The sequence below is a fragment of the Pteropus medius genome, unplaced genomic scaffold, assembly GCF_902729225.1.
Source record: "Pteropus medius unplaced genomic scaffold, Ma_sr-lr_union100, whole genome shotgun sequence".
Lineage (NCBI taxonomy): Eukaryota > Metazoa > Chordata > Mammalia > Chiroptera > Pteropodidae > Pteropus > Pteropus medius.
The window spans coordinates 50311226-50335596 of NW_024349800.1; the positions used below are offsets into that span (position 1 = coordinate 50311226).

The following is a 24371-nucleotide window of genomic DNA, read 5'->3' on the forward strand; positions in this document are numbered from 1 at the left end:
TATTGTTTCTTAGAAATGGAATTCCCTGGCTAGAGTAAACCTTTTCAAGTTGGGTTTTGTCTGCCTGGTTTTTGCTGTATTTCACATTTTTCAAACATAATCCTACTAGGTATGACTATCTGAGTAGGTCATCAATCAAATTCTTTATCACAGAAAAGGTTTGTGCAATATTTGGAGATTCAGCATAAACTAATGCTGCTTTTTACCTCCTTCCCATGTCAGTGAAGGAGGAAGGTATCTCTGCTTTTTGGTGATGTGTCATCCTACCAGTCTCCCAATGGTTTTCTGGACATTTTTGTGCTCTTAACTTTTGAACCCTAACATAGTGATGTCAGTTGTCATTCAAAACCAAGAGAAGCAATGTAAAGTTACAGCGGGTCCCACGGGGGCCCAGTATGGCATGAGGTGAGAACAAAATCACAAATCTAGTAATTTATTTAGACCCTCTACATATTTGCCAGTCTCGTTTTGAAGATGAGTGATTATTTCTCTTTCATAACTATTTTTCATGTGCATAACTATTAAAGGAAAGGAAAATTATTTTTTTTTAATTAATCCCAAGCAAAGTTTTACATTGGGAAAAGTCTTATTTTCAGCATTCTTGCAGTTCTAGTAGTGACCTAACATCTGTATTTTCCAAGCAGCGAAAGAATTAATACTTCTCCGTACACATCCTCTTCCCCATTCTCACGACGTTAGAATGGAAGCAGAACTCTAGGTTAAACCAAGTTCAGATCATTCAGATGGGCAATCATAGTGGCATCACCCTGTCATGCCTTTCCCCTTATTCCTTTTGCCTCACCTAATAGCAGGTCTGCGGATATAACCAAATGTAACTACTGTTCTTTTTATTATTATTATTTCAATTTGAACATATTCAAGAAACCCCATTTTTGAGTAGAGATTATTTTTGTCTTTATGAAACATTGAAATCTTTGGAGTTGAGATCTGTTTTCCTGTAGAATTCTCAAAAACGTGAAGCATGGGGTTGAGACAATAGTTGCCGATGTACGTATCCACCACATAAGGCTTCGAGATCTTCCTTGATATACTCAAGGTTATAACAGCCTGTTTGATCAGAATTCCAACAGAAGGAGCTCTACTTCTACAAAACAGGACATACAAATATGAAACAATGTAAAAATAGCAACTTTATTATCTTTTCATGTATCCTCGCTGAACATTAGCTGTATACCAAATTCAGAGACCATGATAGACCTTGGAGATACAAAGTTGACTAAAACATAACATGGACCCCAGGTAAGGAATCCATAATTACTGCATTCTATGACCAGTACTATCTAATGCCCTGGCTCTTTGTAGTTTCTCTCTTTCTTCCTTCCTCCCCTCACCCTTCCTCTCCTTTTTAAAATTTCACTGTTAAAGTGTGAGATATTTTGTCTTGGACAGAAAATTGACTTAAAGACAGGAACCAAATGGTTGGAATCAAAAGAAAACTCTCTAAATATATTTTAAGATCTCACTAGGATTGATTTAATATTTTGATGAATAATTTATACTAATAATACTTAGTCTTTTATAATGAAATGTCATATCAGTGGGCATAAACTGCAAGAAAACACGCTTTAAAAAATTAATCAGATATCAAAGTGATTTATTGCCACTTAACAAATCATGCAAAATTTAGTAACCTAATACAACCATTTCACTTGCTTGTAATTCTATGGATCAGCAATTTGGGCCCGGCTTAACTGGGCAGTTCTATTGGTCCTGCTGGTATTTATTATTCCAAGCGGGCATCAGTAGAAGCTATAACGCCTTTCAAAGCCCAGGCTCAGAAGTCACACAGTGTTATTTCTGTCTCACGTTACCAGACAAAGCAAATAACAAGGCCAGCCCAGGTTCATGGGAAGGAAAAAAGTTTCCACCTCTTAATGGATGGTTGGCAATGGGGCCTGTACAGAAGGATAGGAAGAGTTATTGCAACCATCTTTACAAACGAGCAACCACTTCAGATTAGCTGCTATAGCTCAAAGAAAAGACAGTAAGTTTCATTAGGAAGAAATTTGGAAACCATTGATTACACTTGAATTGTTTTAATGTATTCAGAAAAAAATGGCAAAAACAAACTAAAACAGTAAAAAAAAAAAAAAAATTCCTTGTACAAGGCTTTATTTAGTCAACATAAACTGTCTCTTAACTTCCAAACTTCGTACTCACTTTTCCACCCTCTCCAGTCTGGTTTCTGACCTCACCAACTCCATTAAAATCACTGCTTCCAGCCTCCTCCACTTTGTTGCTAAATCAAATGGACACTTTCAGACTTCTTATGTGACTTTTTATCAGCTTCCACTGCTTATCATTATTTCCTCGAAACTTCTTCCTCCTTTGATTGCTCTGAATTACTCTTGTTCTTATTCTTCTCTCTATGACCCCTCCTCCCACCACACACACACACACACACACACACACACACACACACGGTCTCCCAGAAGTACAAGATTATTCATAAATCCTCAATCACATTAGCCTGTACTTATAAACCTTCTATTCCTTTGTCCCTGCCTAGCTAACTCCCTCTCAGCCTTCAAGTTTCACCTTAAGTTTCATTTCTTCTAAGAAGCCTTTTTTTTTGTATCAGTTCCTAACCTACTCCAGCCTCCCTTTGTGGAGTCATTCCTCTGTGCTCCTGTGGCATCATGCGTGTACCTCTTTCTTTGTACATACATGTTATGAAATTATTTTCTTCTCTGTCTTACTGGGCTATAAGTGCCTTGAGGATAAGGACTATATCTGTATTCCCCTGAACCTAGCATAATACCTAGTACACCATAAGCCCTCAGTAAGTTTTTGTTGAATTAAATTGAACTGTGAGAGAATAAAGAAATCTTTGTTGCTGGCAGCAACAAGTGCTATAAACTCTTTTTATTCGTTGACATAGCAATCCCACCTTAGAAGAATATACTTCAAAGACATAATCTGAAAGACGAGCATCTTGTTGCAAAGATATAAGAAGCCATATTTATCATAGCAGAGGGAGAATGCAGACAATCAAAATGCCCAAATGAAATAACCCAAACCGTGGTAAATCAATGTGACAAAATAAATAGTAATTAAAAAGATGAATGAGTGGGAGGATAAAACATGAGGAAAATAACCAGTGTTGGCAAAGATAAGGAGAAATTGGAATCTTTGTGCATTGCTGGTGAGATCGTAAAGTGTTACAGCCTCTGGAAAAAATTTTGACAGTTTCCCAAAAGTTAAACATAGAATTCCCATATGACCCAGCAATTCTACTCCTAGGTATATACTCCCAAACTTGCATATGAATGTTATAGTAACACGATTCATATGTCAATACCCAAATGTCCATCAACTAATGAATGAAGAAAATGGGTACATCTGTACAATGGAATATTATTCATCCATAAAAAGGAATGAAGGCCTGATACGAACTACAGCATGGAAGAATCTCGAAAACAATGATATGTGAAAGGAGCTACACACAAAAGACCGTATATTATTCCATTTATATGAAATGTCCAGAATAGACAAATCTATAGAGACAGAAAGTAGATTAGTGATTGCCAGGGGCTAGAGGTGAGGAATTGGGAATAACTACTAACAGATATGGGTTTCTTTTTGGGGATGATGAAAATGTTCCAGAAATAGAGAGTGGTGATGGTTACACAGCATTGTGAATATACTAAAAATCATTGAATTATGCCCTTTAAAGTAGTGAAATTTATAGTAAGTGAATTTTATCTAAAAAGGCAAAATAGACTATTCATATTATATTTAGAAGAAAGGCACAAAATAACATATATTTACTTCTTACAACTAAGGGAAAGACAGGCATATCATGAATTGAATGATATTAGTTTATGAACTTTTTTTATTATTTTAAGTAAAGTTGTTTCAAATTTATTACTTTTAAAGGCATATTTGCCAGAACATTATAGCAAATTGTACAAAACTAAAACTGTAGAACTATGAAGTTCTACAATATAGTATAAAACTATAAATTTCTATCATTTTATAAAGTAGGAGGGGACAAGTCATTGTGTTTATAGGGTGGTTATTTAGGATAACCTGTATTTTACTAGTAGAGAAATTGTCATAAGGATTTATGTAAGCATTGACAAATTAGTCATATTGGATTTCTCTTTCTGGTTTGGCATGAAAATAGGAATTGGAAAAGCTAAAGGGATAATTTGAGAAATAAGCCCTTGAGGTAGCCACCAGCCAGACCCCCCTTGAAAGTGTTAAGTAGGTAATCAGCTGAAATTGAAATAATAGCTTCTCTAGAGCAATTTGAAATAAAATATGAAGGCATTAAGATGCTAGAGCTCAAACTGCCACAAAGAACTAAGACTTGCAAATAAGAATATAAGTAAAAGCCAAAATGAGAATAAAATAGAATAAAGCATTTTCTATCGTTTTTGTACAGGCACAGTACAAAGTGCTTTAAATTTTATATGTTCTAGAAATAAAGACTTTTCTTTTAGAAATGACAGGCCGGGTGCGCATTAGAAGAAGGCATTTTTATAACTAGGATTCCTGACAGCCACAGCCACTGTTAACCACTGCCCCAGCCCTAGGGAGGACTTGCTCTTGAAAGATGACTCAGAAGATAGGAGCAGCTGGAAGAGGTTGACAGGAGCTACATGAGACCCTGTAGGGCAGACCATGGAGTCTGATAGGGATGTTCCTGGAGAGGGTTTGGTCCAAGGTCAAGGCCACCTTTGATCTCTTCCTCTTTGTGGCTCAGAAAAAGTATAGGGTGTCCAGGGAAGCCTTGTGGGTTTAGGCCACTTCCTTTATGCCCAGGGTTCTTCCTAGTGTCTTCAAGACGAAAGAGCTGCAAATACAGTAACTGTGGAAGCCACAGTGTTGTCAGGAAGAATGCCAGGGACTCTATTTTCACTTCCTGAAAAGATCTAGATTGTTACTGCTGTATTTTAACGGTCTTGGTGGGGGAAAAATTTGAAATTCAATAGTCTTTGAATTGCTGACTATTTAGATTATTTTTGTTTTTATTTTAGTTTTTAACACATTGATCTATTTAAACCTGCTGTGGAGAATTCTCCCTACTTTATCTCACAGAGGGTCCCAGCCTCATCTGTGCCTTCCATGGTTCTCTGACCTACATCTTCTGTCTTCAGTCTGATACCAGAGGGCAGCAGCACAGACCACTCCTCCAGCTCTGGCCACCCCGCCCCTTTCCCTCGTTCTCCCATCGTAGGGTAGGAACTGAGACCAGTGTGAGAGATGTACCCTGACAATTAACAACTGTTTGGTTTTTATTTTAGAAGGAAGATGTTCATTTAAATACATACACAAGCACAACATAATACTGAATATGACTCTGGAAATGAACATAATGTAATAAAAGTATACAAAAGTGAATAGGAATGATGAACAACAACTTCAAGATAGTGTTAACTATATCTTTGAGGAGGGACAGGCACACACTGTGAAGGAGAGCAAAGGCATCACAGCTGGAGGGTGAAGCAGCCACTGTGAATTCCTACGTGTATGGGAGAGGATGAGGGAGGGCCCACAGCAGCGTCAACCACAGGATGGGACTGTGGGGGACAGAGCAGGAGCTTATTTCCTCTGTGCAGTCTGGCTGTTAGACCTCTGTGTGTATGTTTAAAAAAAAAAAAAAGAATAGAAAGAAAAATCAGTGCTTGCTTTTTGTCTTTGAATGTTAAAATAATTCAAACAAGGAAAAAAGAAGGCATCTGTATGTTTTTTAAAGACATACTATATATTGCATCTATACACTTTATCTTTTAGCAGAAAAAAATTAAGGATGAATCAAGATCAGGAAATGTTCCTCACCCCTTTATTCATCATCATCATCATCATCATCAATTTTACCATCAACATTATCAACTTTAACTATAACATATAGAAAGTAATATACTTGATACCTATGCGCCACCACGAGGAATAAAAAGACATTAATCTTTTGCCATACGTGCTTCAGAGCTTTTTTTTAATATTTCAGCTAAAGCGCCACCTCTTCTCCATCCTTTCCCTTTTGTCCCCAGAGTTAACACTATCTTGAAGTTGTTTATCATTCCTATTCATACTTTATACTTTTATTACATTACATTCATATCCAGAGTCATATTCAGCATTATGTTGTGCTTGTGTGTATATTTGAACAGTATTCCATTGCTCCTAATCTCTAACATTTTTCGCATTCAGCATTGTTTTGCAGTCGATCTGTATCAATACATACAGATCTAGTTCATTCATTTTAATTTCTGCAAGCTTTTAAACTATGGTAGTATATTGTAAAACTATATACAGTGTTTATCATTTTACTGTTTATTCATTCTACTACTGATGGATGGTAGGTCATTTTCTTGGGCCATTCTTTAATAAATTTCCTTTCTAATTTTTTGTTTTAATTCACAAACTCTCAAGAGAAAGCAATCTGAGAACTACATTCAAGGAAAAAACAGCTTTGTATATTTTGTTTATGTGTGTGAGAACAATATGAAAAGTTGTGGTCATTTCATTTTTATAAATAAGAACAGGAAACAACACTTTTTAAGTAAACAACTCATAAGCAAAATATATAGTTTGGTTTGGTTTGTGACTAGAAAGGGAGCCATAAGTACTTTCAGTTTCTCAATTATACATTTCTCAATTGTTTTAATTTTTTCAACAAGCCTGCATTGCTGTGATAATCTAAAATCAGTCATTTATTTTTTTATGTTGTTTATTTGCTTGCTTTTGTATCCTTAATGTACATATTCTGTTGTTGCCCAAATACAGTGGGGTCTTAATTGTGAACTCTTCTGTGGTGAGATTTATTCTTCAGCTCTGAGATAAAGGTCCAAACTAATTCTACCCTAGATATAAGGAGAGAGGGTGGTACCTGCCTCATTTTTGTTTGACCTGGGTATTATGTGATCAATTCACTTCCTGTTGGCAATTGTAACCCATCAAATGGCCTCTATCTATCTCATTATACCAGTTAGATTTTAGGAGTCTGGATTTTATCCTGTAAAGTAGTAAATTAAGTGTTCGAAGAATATTTGGGACCGTGCTTAGCTCTTCTGTAATGCATTTGGAGAAGAGTTTTAAGAAACATGTAATAATGATTATTATAGCAATGACGTCCACTTGCTACAAAGAGAAGTATTTTAAAGGAATGGATGTAATTCATCTAGAGCATTGTTTAAAAATACATGTAATAAAGATGATTATAAGAGTGCTACATGCATGCTACTTTGACAAGAGTGTTATTTAAGAGAACGGGTGTGATGAACATTCTGTAATGCACTTAGGGATGTCTTTAGGTACATATGTAATACAGAGACAGACACTCTTGAAATGAATGAAAAGATGAAAAGTCTCAGAGAAGAAATAGAAATATAAAGAATCAATCAAATAAAAATGTTATAACTGAAAAATATAGTAACCAAATTTTTAAAATTATTTCATGGGTTCTATGTTATTTCCTATTGCTGCTGTAACAAATTACTATAAATATAGTGGATTAAAGCAAAATGCATATAGTATCTTACAGTTCTGAAGGTCAGAAGTCTGAAAGGAAACTAAAAGGGCTAAAATCAAAATGTTTGCAAGGCTGCATTTCTTCTGGAGACTCCAGGGAAGAACCCATTTCCTTGCTTTTTCCAGCTTCTAGAGGCTCCTAGCATTCCTTGGTTTATGGTTCCCTCCTCCATGGTCCTTAAAGCCCAATAAGCCAACCTCAGCTTCTGTTATAAATCTCCTTTTTTGTCTCTCACATTCCTGTGTTCCTCTTATAAGGACCCTTGTGATTATATTGGGTTCACTTAGATAATTCCAGATCATCTCCCTATCTCAAGATCCTTAACTGAATCACATCTATTGTTCATAACAGAGAGAAAAAAAGATTGAAAACCTGAACAAAGCCATGTGGGGTGGTGTAATATGGGAAAATACAAAATAATTAATAATAATAATAATAATGATGATGATGATGATGATGATGATGATGATAATGCCTAACATTTGTGTTGTTTGAGTCCAAGAAAGAGAGGAGAAAGAATATGGTGTAGAAAACAATATTTGAAGAAATAATGGCTAAAATGCTCAAATTTGAGGGAAGACAAACCTACAGATGCAAAAAGCTCCATGAATCTAAAACCAGATAAGTCTAAAGAAATCCAGCCTAGACGCATCATAACTGCAAAAGACCAAAGATAAAGAAAAAATTCTCGAAAGCGGCCAAGGAGAAATAAACGGTACATTACTTACAGGGAAACAATGGGTCAAATGATTGTAGATTTTGCATCAGAAACCATGAAGACCAGAAGGAAGTGGCACAACATTTTAAAAGTACTACAAAGGTCATCTAATTTAACTCTTTCATTTTATTGATGTGAAAACTGAAGTCTAGAAAGATGAAGTGGTTGTCCTGAATCACAAGGCTGTTTAATCCCATACTGTAACATAATGACCACCTTTCCACCATCACAGCTTCCCTGGCTTTTCTGAGCATGTGTCAATACACCTGATCTAACTAGCTCAAGCAAAAAGAGAAATAACTAAAAGAAATTGGGTTCTCTGATGGACCTCAAGATCAGAGGTACAACTGAGCATCAGGAGTAAATGAAAGTTGAAACAATGAACTCCCTACATGTTTGTTTGTTTGTTTCTGACTATACATTAGCTTCACTTTTCCTTTGAGCTCAGATCATTTTCCCAGCTCACATGACCAAAAAACCAATAGCTGCTGAGTTTTACGTGTTGCTAGTCCAAGCTCAGGCTCTCACTAGGTCTCAGTTCCAAAATTACCCCAGAGGAGAGAAGTCATTCCACCTCGGTGTTAGATGTGCACCCATGGACTGTACTGTAGTCAGGGGGCCGGGTAACTTTGTATAAAATGATGACTTTTTCCATGGTAAACCTGGAATTATGGGTAGAGAACAGTTTCTAAGAAGTGGATCAGAAAATAAATGGAATACAAGCAGAAACAACAGGTCTCCAATACAAGTACTTATTATTTTTTGCCCTTGGCACACATTTCTCTAAGGCTTCTAAAGAGGTGTTCAAAAATATTTTCTAGGTTTACTGACTTCATAAAATTTACTTATTTGTATATTTTGTCATTCATTAAATGAAGTTTTTCAGTTTTTTCTCTCACTAGAATATTGAAATAATGTTGTTTGTTATAATCAGTACCACATAGCGTTGGCAAGGAATGCTTATTCCTTTCTCCTCACATTTCCACAGAGGTGTGGAAACTTCTCCCCGCGAAGTACATAGTTTCTATTCCCTTCTCTTCTTCCCCAAGCAAAAACTGACTTATCTGATTGGCGGAATATGAGTTCTGGATGCTTCACCTTTCAAAGTGGCCAATCCTCCAGACTCATTCTCAGCTCTCCTTTGCCCACAAGGGAGACCTGGAAATACCTGGCTGGGTAGGTGACTGGCTAAATAAACTCACTTCAAGGCGGATGTACTGGGAGGTGCATCTGGCTGAAACCCAAACCACCTCCTCCTACTCAGCTTTTCCAGTAATAAAGCTGATTTCGGTCTCCAGCTGTCTGACTCCTGGGTCTGCTTTTCCATTAGTCACCCTTTCTCAAACCGTAATACGCAGTTGTTTGCTCATAGAAAATAAATTGTTCTTCTTTCGTGGAGTAATATCATCCTGAAGCCTTTTGTGATTTATATAAGATATCTCATATTTTTCATACTCGGATCAGTCATCTTGTCCTATATGGTTTCAGGATTTTATTTCATGTTTAGGAAAGCCATCCACACCTCCAAAAATATGAAATGATTTTCATAGAAGGGTATAAATAGATAGGGAATAGTGCTTAACAGGTACTTAAGTTTATTAAGATTTTGGTAACCTGAATTATACATTAAAATCAGGCAGGCCCCTGGCTTAGAGGATTTGAAATTATTTTATCTTTAGAAGAAAAAATTCTGTTCCACTCTAATGTCTTGGGCTTCCCCACATCTTGCAGAGATCAAAGACAGCATCAGAAATTCCATGAGTTTCTTTAGCTTCTCGAAGTTGTGCCTTTGAGCAAGTCGTTAACATAAATGCTGGATTTTCTGTACTATCCCAGACAGCGATTTGGGGATCTCATTCTAGGATCCAGAGGTAGGTAGGTGCTTAAATCATATGAGATCTGAAATTCTTGTTATTCTTTCTGAATCTTAAAAAACTTTCCGATATTGTAAATATCCTTAGTCTTTGTGAAAACATATATAGCACCTGGCATTTTGTTAAAGTATTTATTGTCATATAGTCACTGATCATGCATTTCGTGGCATCAATTTTAAACAAATTCTTTCTGTATTAGAGCTTTCTGCTTCAGCCAAGGATTAACTGATTAGCTGTTACGCTGGGTAAAAAACCGTGCACTTTTCTCCAATCTCTGTACACTGGCACATGACATGTTCTGCCACTGGCCAAGGCTTGGTAACAGCCAGCAGAAGAATTGTATTTCACAATACCTGTCATGACCTCTGTGCCCATATGATATTTTGACAGCTACACCAAAATGTATTTAATCTTGGGGTTAGTAGTATGTGTTGAATGATATGTGTATGAGAGTTCTCTCTTCTAGCCTCCTGACTCTATTTTAAATGAGGTTTCACTTATTAATTTTCACAAATACAATATAATTTTTGCATACTGTTCTTGTATCCTTACAATTTTGCTGAACTTTAATTGGCTCTGATAGTTTTTTAGTGGACTCCTTAGAATGTTCTAAACATAAGATCGTGTCATCTATAAATGAAAATAATTTTTCTTTTCCAATCTTGATGCCTTTTAGTTCTTTTCTTGCTTAATGGCTCTAGCTCGACACTTCAGTACAGTATCTCTATGATCTCTTTTGCTCCTCACAGACCTTTAGTTCCTTGTAGATCTCAGCTGTGTTTCAAATGGTCACATTTGCAGGATTAAGGACGTCTAGATGAGTAAGGTGTTCACGAGCTGACTTTCCAAAGACTGCTTGATTCTTACGCACACACTTTCCATAACCACCTGTTTTTATATTATATCCATTTCCTTTCCTCCTTAGGAAGACTTTCTGAAGAACAGCCTTCCTTGTGGAATCAAATTCTAACATATCATTTTTAATTTATTTTTTGTAGGCAGAAGGTCCTATTAGTCTATGTTTAAACTGATGTATCTTAATTCCCTCTATCTAGATTCCCTATTCAAAGTCAGATGACCTGGCCTTAAGCTTTGATTCTGCCATCCATTTGCTGTGATTTTTGGCAAGTTAATTTACCTTCTTGGTTCTTTTTCCTTTTCTGTAAAGTGAGAGAGTTGAAGTAGATGATAGCTCACATTAGGTCTCTCCCCAATCTATTGTTTAATATGTCTAATAACTTATGCCATGTCAGATGGAAAGAAAATCAGAAGTTAGGATTCCAATAGGATAAAGGTCTAAGCTACCTTCCTTCTTTAGTAACCTATTAGTAGTTTACATAATAAAGGAAGTTTCAAGATAACTTGTTTGGATACAAATAAGAGAAGCCTGGATTGCAAACCTTTGTTGTCAAAGCCCCAGCCAACTGATAGCCAGGAGGGATCAAAGCACAGAAGAATAGAAAGGGAACTTTCTTTGCCCAAGGTACAACTTGGAGCTGAGAGAAGCTGTCAGCAGGAATAAGAACTTATTGATTTCAAAATATTCTGTATATAGAGGGACAAAGGCCAGTAGCCTTATGTTTGACCTTGGACTTGGAAGTAGGTCAGTGGCAGCAATAACTACCTGTTTGTCTGAACCCATCCTAAGCCTGAGACCTAATTCAGCCTGTGGGTGATTTCTGACAACCAGTGACACCTGGGCAAACCTGAAGGACTCTGAATCTAATTGGTATATGAAAAAGAAGTTAAGATTGTAAGATTTAATATTTTTATTAAGATTTTTTCCATTATAGACTACAAAATTGAAAAATACGAAAGTACAAATGCTACCACTCAGTTACAACCACTGTTAATATCTTCCTGTATTTCATTTATTTATTGATTCTCTTAATACAAATATTACTTAACGCCTCTTAGACTTACTGCATTTTTTTCCCCCCACAAGAATGTTCTGTTGTTTGTAAGGCTCATATTTACTTAACCTATCCCTTTCGAACAGACATTTTGGCTGTTCAGTTCATTTGCTATCACAAACAACTCTGCCTTGAACATCCTTATACACATATATTTGTACTCATGCACAAGTACATTTTTTTCAACACTGAAAATAATCAGTATTTTGTATTTTGATAATTGATAGATGACACAGTATTCTCTTATTTCTTAATTTGTATTTCTTATATCTTAAGTTGGATGTTTTTATATATTTATCAAACTATTTATGTTTCTTTTTCAGTAAATTGCCTGTTCCTATTTTTTGCCCATTTTCTGTCTTTCTAATGTGTAAAATGAAAAAAAAAATTATATTATAAGGATTAACTCTTTCAAGAGAAACAAGAGAAAACATAGGACTACACCAAACTAAAAAGTTTTTACATAGTAAAGGAAACCATCAACAAAACAAGAAGACAACTTATTGAATGAGAGAAGATATTTGCCAATGATATATCCAATAAGGGGTTAATATCCAAAATATATAAAGAACTCATAGAATTCAACACCAAAAAAACAAACAATCCAATTAAAAAATGGGCAGAGGACCTAAATAGGCATTTCTCCAAAAAAGATATACGATGACCAATAGACATATGAAAAGATGCCCAAAGTCACTAATCATCAGAGAAATGCAAATCAAAACCATAATGAGATATTACCTCACACCTGTCAGAATGGCTATCAGGAATAAATCAACAAACATCAAGCGTTGGTGCGGATGTGGAGAAAAGGGAACTTTCATGCCCTGTTGGTGGGATTGCAAATAGTGCATCCACTATGGAAAAACAGTCTGGAGGTTCCTCAAAAAATTAAAAAGAAAATTATATGGCTCAGCAATTCCACTTCTGGGTATTTATTCGAACAATTCCAAAACACTAATTCAAAAAAGTATATGCACCCCTATGTTCACTGCAGCATTATTTACGATAGCCATATTTAAGATATGGAAGCAAACTAAATGCCTATCAATAGACAATTGAATAAAGAAGGGCTGGTACATACATACAATGGAATAATACTTGGCCATAAAAAATAACAAATCTTACCATTTGTAATAATATGGTTGGACCTGGAGTGCATTTTGTTAAGTGAAATAAGTCAGAGAAAGACAAGTACCGTATGATTTCACTTACATTCAGAATCTAAAGAACAACAACAGAACCAACAAAAAAGAAACAGACTCATAGATACAGAGAACAAACTGGTGATTGCCAGATGGGAAGGGGGTTGAGGGGCTGGGTGAAAAAGGGGAAGGGGTTAAGAAATACAAATTGATAGTTACAAAACAGTCACAGAGATGCGAAGTACAGCACAGGGCGCATATTACAATAACAATGTAATAACTACGGTTAGTGCCAGGTGGGTCCTAGACTAATCAGGCAGATCACTTCGTTAATTACATAAATATCTAATCACTATGTTGCACACCAGCAACTAACAGAATTTTGAATGTCAACTGTAATTTTTTAAAAATAAAAGAAAGGTTAGCCCTTTATGCAATCTTCATGCTACGAATATGTGGTCTTTTGCCTTTTTACTCTAATATTCTTTTCGTCCCAAATTTAAATCTTTTTAGATAGTCTAATTTATTTCCATTCTGGCTTCTGGGTTTTGTGTCTTATTTAGAAAAACCTTCTGCACTTCAAAATTATTTTATAAAATTACTTTATAATTTCTCCTAGAATTTTTTCCAGATTTTTTGTTACACTTAAGACTCTAGTCCATATGAAAATTATTCAAGGATAGCAATCAGCTCTAATGTTTGTCTTTTCTAACCTTGACTCTGTGTTCAATGATCCAGCTTCCTGGGAGTTCCAGAACAATCCAGACTTTCCAGATCCTTGGAGACATGACTGAACCCAACTTATCGACACATTGCTGGTTGTGACCTAGGACCCCTGAGTCCTCTCCTACGCACTGAGTCCTTGGTCCAGACCCCAGGGGGAATCTGGAAAGACTTTTCTCATGGGGGCAGGTGGGCCCCAGGTGGCCCCACAGGGACCTGGATGCCCATTTGTCTCAGTCACAGGCTGTGGCACTTCCTCTGTAAATTCAGCCCTGGCTGCTTTCCACTCTTCCCTCCCATCCCATCTGCGCACTGTCCTACCAGCTCTCCTCTGAGGAAATTTGCATCCTGCAGCAGACGGAAGGCCCTTCAAAATTTTGAAGGCACTTCAAAATTATCTGGATTGTTCTGGAACTCTGAAAGTCTGGATTGTTCTGGAACTCCCAGGAAGCTGGATCAAGAACTGGTTCTTGAGCTATGGTCTGTTGGGCTGCCCCCGTACTACTCCTGGCCGTGACTGTCTCCTTTGTGGGGTCACCAGTTGCCCAAGCATCCCAATCTGTGAGTAAGACTGGGGTGAGGACCCTGGGAAAGGCTGCAGAGGGGACAATAGGGTCCTCTGGGTGTGAGAGGCAGCAAGGTATGGGATGAAACAGTAGGTGGAAAGGAATGGGCTGGAGGGAGAGGAGGTAATGTATAAAAAAGAGGCTGGTTTGTTAGAAAGTCTCTGAGAGTTAAATTAAGCCTTATTTTCCAGGGTGTGAGGGCAGCTTGCTTTCTTTCGTTGAGTCCCTGTGAACTCCGATGATGCATACTGCACTTCGGATAAAGGCTCTTTTATCCTAAGTCAAACTTTCAATTTAAAAATGAAAAGAAAAGGAAACCTTTCCAAAGTCGGGCACCACTGGCGTGGAGGGCGACAGAGAAAGCGAGGAAAGGCAGCAAAGTCTCCTTCAGTACTTTTCAACAGCGTTTTCTCCCAGGCGGCTATCTCTGTCTCTGTTTCCAGCCATATCCTTGTCTACGTCCATATTTGTTTTTAAATAGATGTCCACATACGCATAAAATTTTGAGAGGAGGAATAATTGGTGAGGAATAATTTACAGGAACTGGAGACTAAGGGAAGCTGCTTCCTCTGTTCACCCTCCCCCAACCCCGTGGCAATTCCTATGAAGGGAATAGAAGTCCCTAACCCTCTGGGCCACAGTCAGCTCTGCCTAGCCCTTCTTCCGGAGCTCCAGACTCAGCCATTTCAATTAACCTGGAGGCCCAGGGACAGGAAAATTCAGGAAGGAATTAAGCAAAGCATGTTGACTCTCCAGGATGTGCCTCGTTCCTACACACTCATCCCTGACGGCTCCCTGGGGCTGCATCCCTCCACCTCCTGCCAGGAGCCTGCTTTCCACTTCTGATGTGCCATCTTAATTCCAGGCAAAAAGAGGAACTTCAAAGAAACCGGTCATGCCAGACTAGCCAGGCTGGCCCCTGAGCCGCTTGGGGAAGGTGTTCCTGGGAGACACTCGGGGTCAGCCTCTCCTTAGAGGTCTCTTGTGTGTGCTCTGTTCTAGGGACCTAGTCAGGCCCAAGGGGGATCTGGGCAGCAACTGGACCCAGAGAGCGGAGCAGGTGGTAAGTGGATAGAGGAGGAGGCGAGGGAGCAGGGAATGAGGTGGAAAGAAAGGACCGAAGCCACAGTGAGGGGCGGGGTTAGAGAGGGCTGGACCCGGGGCTGGTCAGGCAGGTCTGTACATTGGTTCTCTCGCTGTGAGGCCTTGAGAAAATCATTCAAAGGCAGGTCTGTACACTGGCTGGACCCGGGGCTGGTCAGGCAGGTCTGTACATTGGTTCTCTCACTGTGAAGCCTTGAGAAAATCATTCGTCTTTGAGAGCCATCTATGACGTGGGGGTTTTTTGGGAGGTGACATGAAGCGGGATGTCTCAGTGCACCACAGCTAGATGAGTTATTACCTTCCTGAGTCCTCACTGCGCATAGACAGGCTATGGGAGGTGGGATCGGCTCTGGGTTCCTGGCAGTGATCAGCTAAGTGTGGGAGGCACGAGGAGACTGGCCCATGGCCTCGCTGCCTCTCCTCTCCAGCTGTCCCCTCTTCTCCTGCAGAATCAGTCCTGGTCTCTGTCTATGTACAGCTGGATTTTTCAAATGAGACCTGGCCAATGGCACTCTCCAGAGCCTTGACTCTGCCGCGGGCCTTGGCTTCCGCTTCACCTAGAACTCTCACTGGCCTCAGCCTCACGACAGGTAGTGGGGAAATTCCACTTAATCCTGCCTCCCAGAGCCACCGACAGCATGGAAGGGGGCTCGGAGTGAAGGGAATATGGGCTTCCCAGGCCCCCTGCAGCCAGCTTGCCTGAGATGCTGCCAGCCTCTCCCTGTTTCTCGGAGGGTCGGCATGGCCCGGCTCCTTCCTCACCTCCCTGCCTCTCCTGAACGGAGGGCCCCAGGGGCAGATAGTGGTGGGCCCAGCCTTCTCCACCGCCACCCCAAAGCCTTTGCCCAGCTTGACCTCCGCTGCTTTGAACCCCGGCCGAGGAGGCAGGCCCCAATGGGTGGGTGTGACTGAGACACCTGTGACTTTGGGTTTGTTCCAGCCCCAGAGGCTCTCAGGCATCAGGCACTGCCTACCTGGCTTTCCCAGCCAGCCTGCCCACTTATTTCTTTTCCCTCTGTCCCAGAGTGTAATGTTGAGAATAACGGGTTTACCAGCTGTGCTTGCCTCTCTGGATACCAGTGGAACGCCAGTGTCTGCGCTGGTCACCATCCTTGCCGCACCCCCTTCAAGCACCAGCCCTGCAGTTGTCTTGTCTTCGGTCCTACTGAAGCTGGGTACTGCCAGTTGCTGCCACCTGGTGAGAAAGGAAGGGACTAAGCGAAAGAAACCTCTGTTTTTCCCTCTCTGACCCCTGTATTTCCGCCAGGTGACCCAAGCCCAGCGGTTCCACTGGTTGGGAGAAAATGCCAGCCATCAAAGCAGATCACAGGCCCCAAGCTTGGGACCTGAATAGTGAGACTAATGAAAAATAGGGCTCCAGAAACATTCTGACAGGAGAGTGTTCCCTCACTGGGGGAGGGGAAGTCTTAAACCAAAAAGTTTCCCTGTTTGGTTCCCAAAGACGGATGGGGTCTCCTAGGCTGGACTGCAGCAGCCACTCTCGTCTAAGGACAAAACAAAACAAAAATTACCAGGTGGGGTGGGGGGGGAGGGTAGTGAGGAGAAATGGGCTACAGAAGCCAGGAGCATCGAGCACTTAGCCAGGCGTGGAGAGCCGCAAGTTCCTGCTCCAGGCCCGTCTCCTGCCTCCCTGCAGTCCCTGGGACCCTAAGCCTGAACACCTCGCTGCAGATGCCTGGCGACACGCTGAACCTGACCCTCCTCACCAGCCATGAGACCGCCAACCTGAACTGGTTCCTGCAGCGCACAGGGAGCCCCAGACCTGTCCTTCTGCAGCCAGGGACACATGTGTCCCTAACCTCCAGCCAGGGGCAGGCTGTCCTCAGCATCTTCAACATCTCCCACAAGTGGGAAGGTAGCCAGCTCTCGCCTCCTCTCCTCTTCCTCCTCCTCCCTCTCTCCTTCCTTCTCTTCTCCTCTTCCTTTCCCTTTTCACCTTCTCATTTATTCATTCTGGGAAACAAAGGCTAAGAGGCCCATTAATGTGAAAAATTATAAAGGGAGAATGCTGAAAATATGATTTCGATTTCAACTGAGAACAGATTATGCTTTTCTTCAAACTGTTGAAATGGCAGAGGGTGGTATGGGAAGGGTGCCTGCTGGGAGAGAGGTTCACCTTAGAATTCATGGCTACAGGCTAATAAGAAAGGGTCAGGAGCCTCAATTCCAGATCTCTTCTTCCTCCTAGAAATCTTTTTGGGGGCAGAGATCTTTCTTGCTGGGGTTTAGCAGAGGCTGGACCAAGAAGGTCAACCTGGGGCATGGCTTGGGAAGCAGCAGAGATTCTGTGGCACAGGTTGGGGCTGGAGGAGCCGGGAGGTACAGAAGGTGTGTGTCTGCAGGTGTGTACATATGCTGCTTTGAGGCCCAGGGCTTCAGGTGGGAGCTGTACCAGGTGGTAAGGGTGCCCCTGCAGGTGACAGATGTGGCTCAGCTTCCAGACCAGCTCTCCATCTCCTGTGCTACCTCCCCTGGCTTCCAGCTGAGCTGCTGCTTCCCCCGCACACACCTGAGCTACACGGCTTCCTGGAGCCCAATAGAGGGCAGCAAAGGTATGGAAGGAGGCCCGTTGTCAGGGGTCAGGGGAGAGGGAACAGCTCGTCTCTTCCAGGCAGCTGGCTCTCCAGCTCACCTGAAGCAGAGGCTGAAGTTTATCCTGGGAATTCCAGGTCCAAGTCCAACACTATTTTTACCCCATAAAGCAATCCCAATTCCATCAATACAACAATAACTACGTCAGTGTAGATAACTTTTTGTGAAGTGCGTTTATCCACACAATCTTGTTAAACTCTCACAATATACTCTGTGAGGTTCATTTGATGATAGACCCATTTTACAAATAAGGAAACTGTGACTTCAAGTCCCCAGGCTAGTCAGAGACGCCCAGAGTGCCCTTCACCAAAATCCAAGCTCTGTCTTCAGTAGTTCGATGCTGTCATACCACTTGGCTCTTTCCCACTGTTTCATGTGCTTCTGAAGTGCTGCAAAGACCGAAATGGCATCTCTGAGCCTCCTGGGATCTAGGTCTTTTCCTGGCCCAGTGACTCTTCCCTTTTCTCGTCTTACCCTCAGCCTCCTTATTCGACAAGCCAGGAGACCAGTGCCTCGTGCTGACCGTTCAGCGCTGCCCCACGGCTGATACCACGTACACGTGTGACCTGGAGAGCCCAGGACTGACCCCTCTCAGGGTCCCTGTCTTTGTCACCATTATCCAGGGTACGTGGGGCTTGAGGTCCTGCTGGCTGGCCTCTTGCGTGCCCCGGGGGCTCCTCCTCCTCCTTGGTCTCTCCCCGCACTGGGCATGAGGCCAGGCTCCAGGGCCAGCACAGCTTTCTGCCTAAGGGAAAGCTCGGGCCAGATTGTGGTTGCTGAGGCCTCCCTGACATATCATTCCTCAGATGGAGACACTGCTTGCCCTGAGGACTCCTCAACTATTGCCTGGAATGTCACCAAGGCTGGTCATGTGGCACAGGCCCCATGTCCCGTGAACAGAATGGGCACGGTGAAGAGGACTTGTGGGCCTGATGGGACCTGGAGGCCTTCCCGCAGCAGCTGCACAGACGTAGGGCTCCTGGCCTTGCTCCAGAGAGCCCAGGTGAGGCTTCCGGCCCTGCTTCCCACATGCCACACGCTCCATGACTACCTCATTCTCACTCAGGATCCAGGTCTAGAACCTGCCCAGCCCAAAGGTTATTCAGCTTCTCTGAACTGGGGCCCTAGCAGAGCCAGGCATGAGGTGTAGGGCCTTCAAGTGGCCAGGACCCCCATGGAGGGGAGGGCGCTAATCTCCACCCTACTAAGTGTCTGTCCCATTTATAATGGTGTCAGTTCCTTCCACGTAGCCTACTCTGCTCTCTGCTTCCTGATCCTCTGGGATGAGGTACAGCTCTGGGCAAGAAGGAGCTGGTTGAGAGAGGAGGTGACCCTCTCATATGAGGACCCACCCCCCAAATGCACACACTACTGTCTTATCTGTCTCAGCTGCTGGGGGCAGGCCAGGGCCGGCCTGCTGACGAAGTGCCACGGATCCTGGCACAGCTGCTGGAGCAGGTGGTGCTGGTGAACTCCGCCTCTGACTTGTTGGCACTTCTGGGCACCATGACATTCCTGGCCAAGACAGTGGCAGATGCCAGAATACAACTTCACCGCAGGGCCCTGGAAGTAAGATTTCCGAGCTACAGCAGGTGCCAGCTGAGTAGAAGAGGCTGGAATCACCTCACCTTCAGGCACTTCTGTCTCTGACATCACCATGGGCTGTCAGACAACAGGCCTCTAGAATCTGGTGTCTGCTCTCCTGGTCCATCTCTCCTCTTGGACACCAGTCTCTAAGGCCATGGAATGTGGAGGAGGTTTGATGCTGGGAACACACGGGAGGTCAGGAGAGGGGAGGAGGGGTGTGTAGACATGAGTCAGAGGCATACATCCACATGCAGATACGTGGCTATGATACGAATCTCCCCATGCACCCACACCATCTCCTGTGCTACCTCCCCTGGCTTCCTGTGCTACCTCCCCTGCACATACAAGACACCTATGCGGATACTCAAACACACTTGGCCTTGCTGAACTCACCTAAACCAGCTCTCAATATACGCATCAGTTGGTGACCCATAAGCTCCAGCCAAAAGAATAACCAGAGTCAATGACACGATGTGCCCCTCATGTCTGGGAATGTATCACGTGTTGCTGTATAGACATGTATGTGGCCCTCTACTTCAGAACATTGTGCCCTCGACTACTATTTCTAGCTTCACAGAACTGTAGGGGTCAAGGAATTGGAGAGGGATCCCTTTAGGGCCTGGGTGACCCCAAGGGGTGAAGGGATAAGAAGAGTTGTCAGACAGAGGGGCAGGATGTGCTTCAGAAGGCCACATGCTTGAAGATGCCCCAGGGGTTAGCTAAACTGCTCCCACATTCTCCGTATCTGGAAACTCTCCTTTCACAGGCCTGTTTTCCTCTCTCCCTTTCTCTCCAACCTTGCACTGGACAAGGAAAGCGGGGTTTGAGGGTCTACGGTTGTCAGGATGCCTGGCTCAGTGCTGTGGGATCTAGGAGTGAGGGCTCGTCTCTCTTTCTCTCGTGTGCCACAGGCTCTCTTGAAAACCACAGACAAGGTCCTAGACCTGGATGCCAGTTCTTTGTGGACCCCGGCCCAGGCCCAAAAGCCCTCAGCGGGCTCAAATCTCCTGCTGGCTGTGGAGACCCTGGCGTGCAGCCTGAGCCCACAGGCCCACCCCTTCTCCTTCAGCTTGCCCAATGTGCAGCTGCAGACCCAGCTCCGTGTACCCGCGTTTTCTGCTGACTACAAAGTCTCCTTCTCCACTCAGCCCCCAGTGCAGGTGCAGATTCCCAGACGCTCGCTGACCCCACTGGGCCATAATGGAACCAACGTCATTATTACTAGTCTGGTGCTGCGAAAACTGGACCGCCTCCTGCCCTCCAACTATGGACAAGGGCTGGGGGCTCCCCTCTATACCACTCCTGGCCTGGTCCTTGCCATCTCCATCATGGCAGGTGGCCAGACCTTTGGCCAGGGAGAAGTCATCATGGACTTTGGGGACACAAACAGCACCCTCCACTGTGTCTTCTGGGACCACGATCTCTTCCAGGGCAGCGGGGGCTGGTCGGATGAAGGGTGCCAGGTGCAGGCGGCCAGTGCCAGCCCCACCGCTCGGTGCATCTGTCGGCACCTCACTGCCTTTTCCATCCTAATGTCCAGACACGCTGTTCCAAAACCCCCCGCCCTGGAGCTGCTGAGTCAGATGGGCTTGGTGGCCTCCATTCTGGCACTGCTCGTGTGCCTGGGCATGTACAGGCTGGTGTGGCGAGTCGTGACACGGAACAAAGTTGCCTACTTACGTCACGCAGCCCTGCTCAACATAGCGCTCTGTCTGCTGGCTGCAGACACCTGCTTCCTGGGAGCCCCACTGCTTCCTCCAGGGCCCCAAAGCCCACTCTGCCTGGCCGCTGCCTTCCTCTGCCATTTCCTCTACTTGGCCAGCTTTTTCTGGATGTTGGCTCAGGCCCTGATGTTGGCCCACCAGTTGCTCTTTGTCTTCCACCAGCTCTCCAAGCGCCAAGCACTCTCCCTGATGGTGGTCCTCGGCTACCTGTGCCCCATGGGGTTTGCAGGTGTTGCCCTGGTCCTCTACCTACCCCAAGGGCAATACCTGGGGGCGGGCACATGCTGGTTGGATGGAAAGGGAGGAGCGCTCTACACCTTTGTGGGGCCAGTGCTGGCCATTGTGGGCGTGAATGGACTGGTACTAGCCGTGGCTGTGCTGAAGTTGCTGAGGCCTTCGCTGTCAGAGGGACCCCAGTTGGAGAAGTGCCAAACCCTTCTGGGGGTGATCAAAGCCCTGCTTGTTCTAACGCCCATCTTTGGCCTCACCTGGGGACTGGGCCTGGCCACTCTGTTAGAGGACGTCTCCATAGTCCCTCACTACATCTTCACCATTCTCAACACCTCCCAGGTGGGTAATATTATGCTGCCTGTGCTTTTTGCCTTTGAGATGGTCTAAGTCATGGTCAATCCCTTTTCAAGACGGTATCATGGTAGAGTAGAAGTAACACAGATCAGGACTTTAAGAAGGCTTACTTAGGTTTGCATCCCATTCCTCCACTGACCAGTTGAATAACTTTGTACAAACTTCTCTGGGCTTTGATTTTCTTATTGGTAAAGTAATATCTGGTTTTGCTGGAGAAGTCAGGGAATTGTCAGTACCCAGTTCTATGACAGCCCCTTTGCAACCAAAACAGTAAGGAAGGCAGTTGAAGTGGTCGCATGCACCAAAGGTGCCAAGGCACAGAAGAGCCGAGATGGGAAGCCTCGGGATCAAATCAGACAAGAGGACAGAGGTGAACAAAGAGGAGAGGGGATGTTTGATTTCACTTGATTCCTTCTTCCTTGACTAACTTATCCCCATATCCCTCTTGTCAGGGTGTCTTCATCTTACTGTTTGGTTGCCTCATGGACAAGAAGGTGAGTGTGCCCACCTAACCCCCGCCTGATTCATGTCTGAAGGCCCATAACTGGGCATTTATATCTCCTGCAGGTACAAGAGGCTTTACTGAAACGATTCTGCCATGCCCCAACCCCCAACTCTACCATTTCTTTGGTAAGTTGCTGGCTTCATATCCTCAGTTCTCCCGAGGGCAGGTCAGAAGCAGATGTTCTACAGCCTTCCCCAGGGGAGATGGGCACGGCTAGAAGCCGAAAGAAGATTGGAATTTTGTTTTGTTTTTTGGGGGAATGAGCCTGTTTCAGGTTCAAGCTCTCCAACAATGCGGAAAGCAGCCTAGTCAGAAAAGTCAGAATCGAGTCTGTGGCCATGCCACCCTGAACAAGCCCGATCCCGTCTGATCTCAGAAGCTAAGCAGGGTCGGGCCTGGTTAGTACTTGGATGGGAGACCTAGGAAGACCAGGTCGTGTAAGTGTAAAAGAAAGAGGAAAGAGGAGAGAGAGAGAGACAGAGAGAGAGAAAGAAAGAAAAGAAAAGAAAGAAAAGTCAGAATCGAGTTCAGGGATTCCTGATTACAATCCAGACCCTTGGTGGCTCTCTCGTCCCTGGTTTGTCCATCTGAAAATCTGCCTCCAGTCCCTATTTGAAGGGAAAAGGTAGGATTGGCACAGATGGGCGTCACTATAGCTGAGAGCAAAATTCCTAGGATTACTGCAGCCCCGGCAGGAGAGCAGGTGAGACTGTGAAAATGGACACAATCTCACCAAAGGAGAGTCGACAATAATAATAATGGCCCTGAAACTGACCTTCTTACCCCTTTTCTAGGCCACAAATGAAACCCACATCCTGGAACACAGCAAAGGAAGTGAAAATGCCGGGTGAGGACGAAGTTTTCTCAGGAGCAGAGTGAGCAGCGTAGAGTGAGGATGAGTGGCAAAAAATCATCATATACCTATTCCAGCATAAAGGGTGGAAAACAGACTTTGCCAGGGTAGACATTTTGAGGTGGGCTGGGGAAGGCAGAGGCCTTAGAGATCAGAAAGCATAGCATCACCTATTGCTTTCCCAGAAGGCTGGAGATAGTTTCACCAAGAACCCTCGACTCAGTTCACTCAGAAAATTCCTTTTCACGTTATCAAATTTTTAATTATCCTGAAAAATCCTAGTTTTGAAGAAATTGCCATTGGTGAGCCTGGTGTCCAGAAGGGATGGCAATCTGCAAAGGCATGGCAAGGTTTCCTCTCACCAGCCCCGAGCTACAGGGCAAGCTCTCTCTGGGAAAGGCAAAAGCTGTGAGTGAACCACACACACAGTCCGTGTTATTCCAAGGGAATGTGTGCTTGAATTCACCAGCATGAGCCTTGGCCCAATGCCCTAAACCCTTCTCCACTTCCAGAGCTCAGCCCACAGGAAAGATAGGCTATGCGTCCATTAGTCACACTCATTTCTCTTGCAACCCACCTGTCCCCACCCTTAAACTATCCAAGCAAGAATAGTATGAAAAACTAGCTAAAGCCACCTAATAAACTCGCCTTGGCCGTAAAAATAATCCACCCTTTGGGCTGGAACAGGTATATCAAAGTTCAAAATAATTGCAAGTAAAACTGTCTTAACCACTTTTTAACTAATCGACAGTTCATGTTACAGATATATTTGATAAAAAAAAATGGTTTTAACTATTCAGTGATTTCTTTTCTGATTATTTCTTCTCTACTTATGAAGAAAGGATGACTTAATTGACAAGAACTCTGGTCTTCCAAACATTGGAGATGAAGGGTGGAATTTTGTTTCTTTTCAAAGTTTAGGAAAAGGTGAAGTTAATGGGTCCCTCTTTCTTTAACCTT

General features: G+C 43.1%; 1 protein-coding gene and 1 pseudogene across 1 annotated transcript; both read left to right on the forward strand.

Annotated features, from left to right (window-relative positions):
- The first annotated feature begins 918 nt into the window (after window positions 1-918).
- Window positions 919-24371, forward strand: ADGRF3 (adhesion G protein-coupled receptor F3). Its single transcript, XM_039887617.1, has 16 exons — window positions 919-1260; window positions 9951-10090; window positions 13890-14243; window positions 14331-14435; window positions 15443-15503; window positions 15994-16134; window positions 16569-16742; window positions 17202-17420; window positions 17908-18117; window positions 18638-18781; window positions 18964-19160; window positions 19547-19726; window positions 20656-22038; window positions 22506-22547; window positions 22621-22683; window positions 23353-24371. Exons 4-16 carry the CDS (start codon window positions 14352-14354, stop codon window positions 23407-23409), a joined length of 2955 nt encoding a protein of 984 aa, XP_039743551.1. The 5' UTR covers window positions 919-1260; window positions 9951-10090; window positions 13890-14243; window positions 14331-14351; the 3' UTR covers window positions 23410-24371.
- LOC120622641 (uncharacterized) lies at window positions 22887-23002 on the forward strand (annotated as a pseudogene).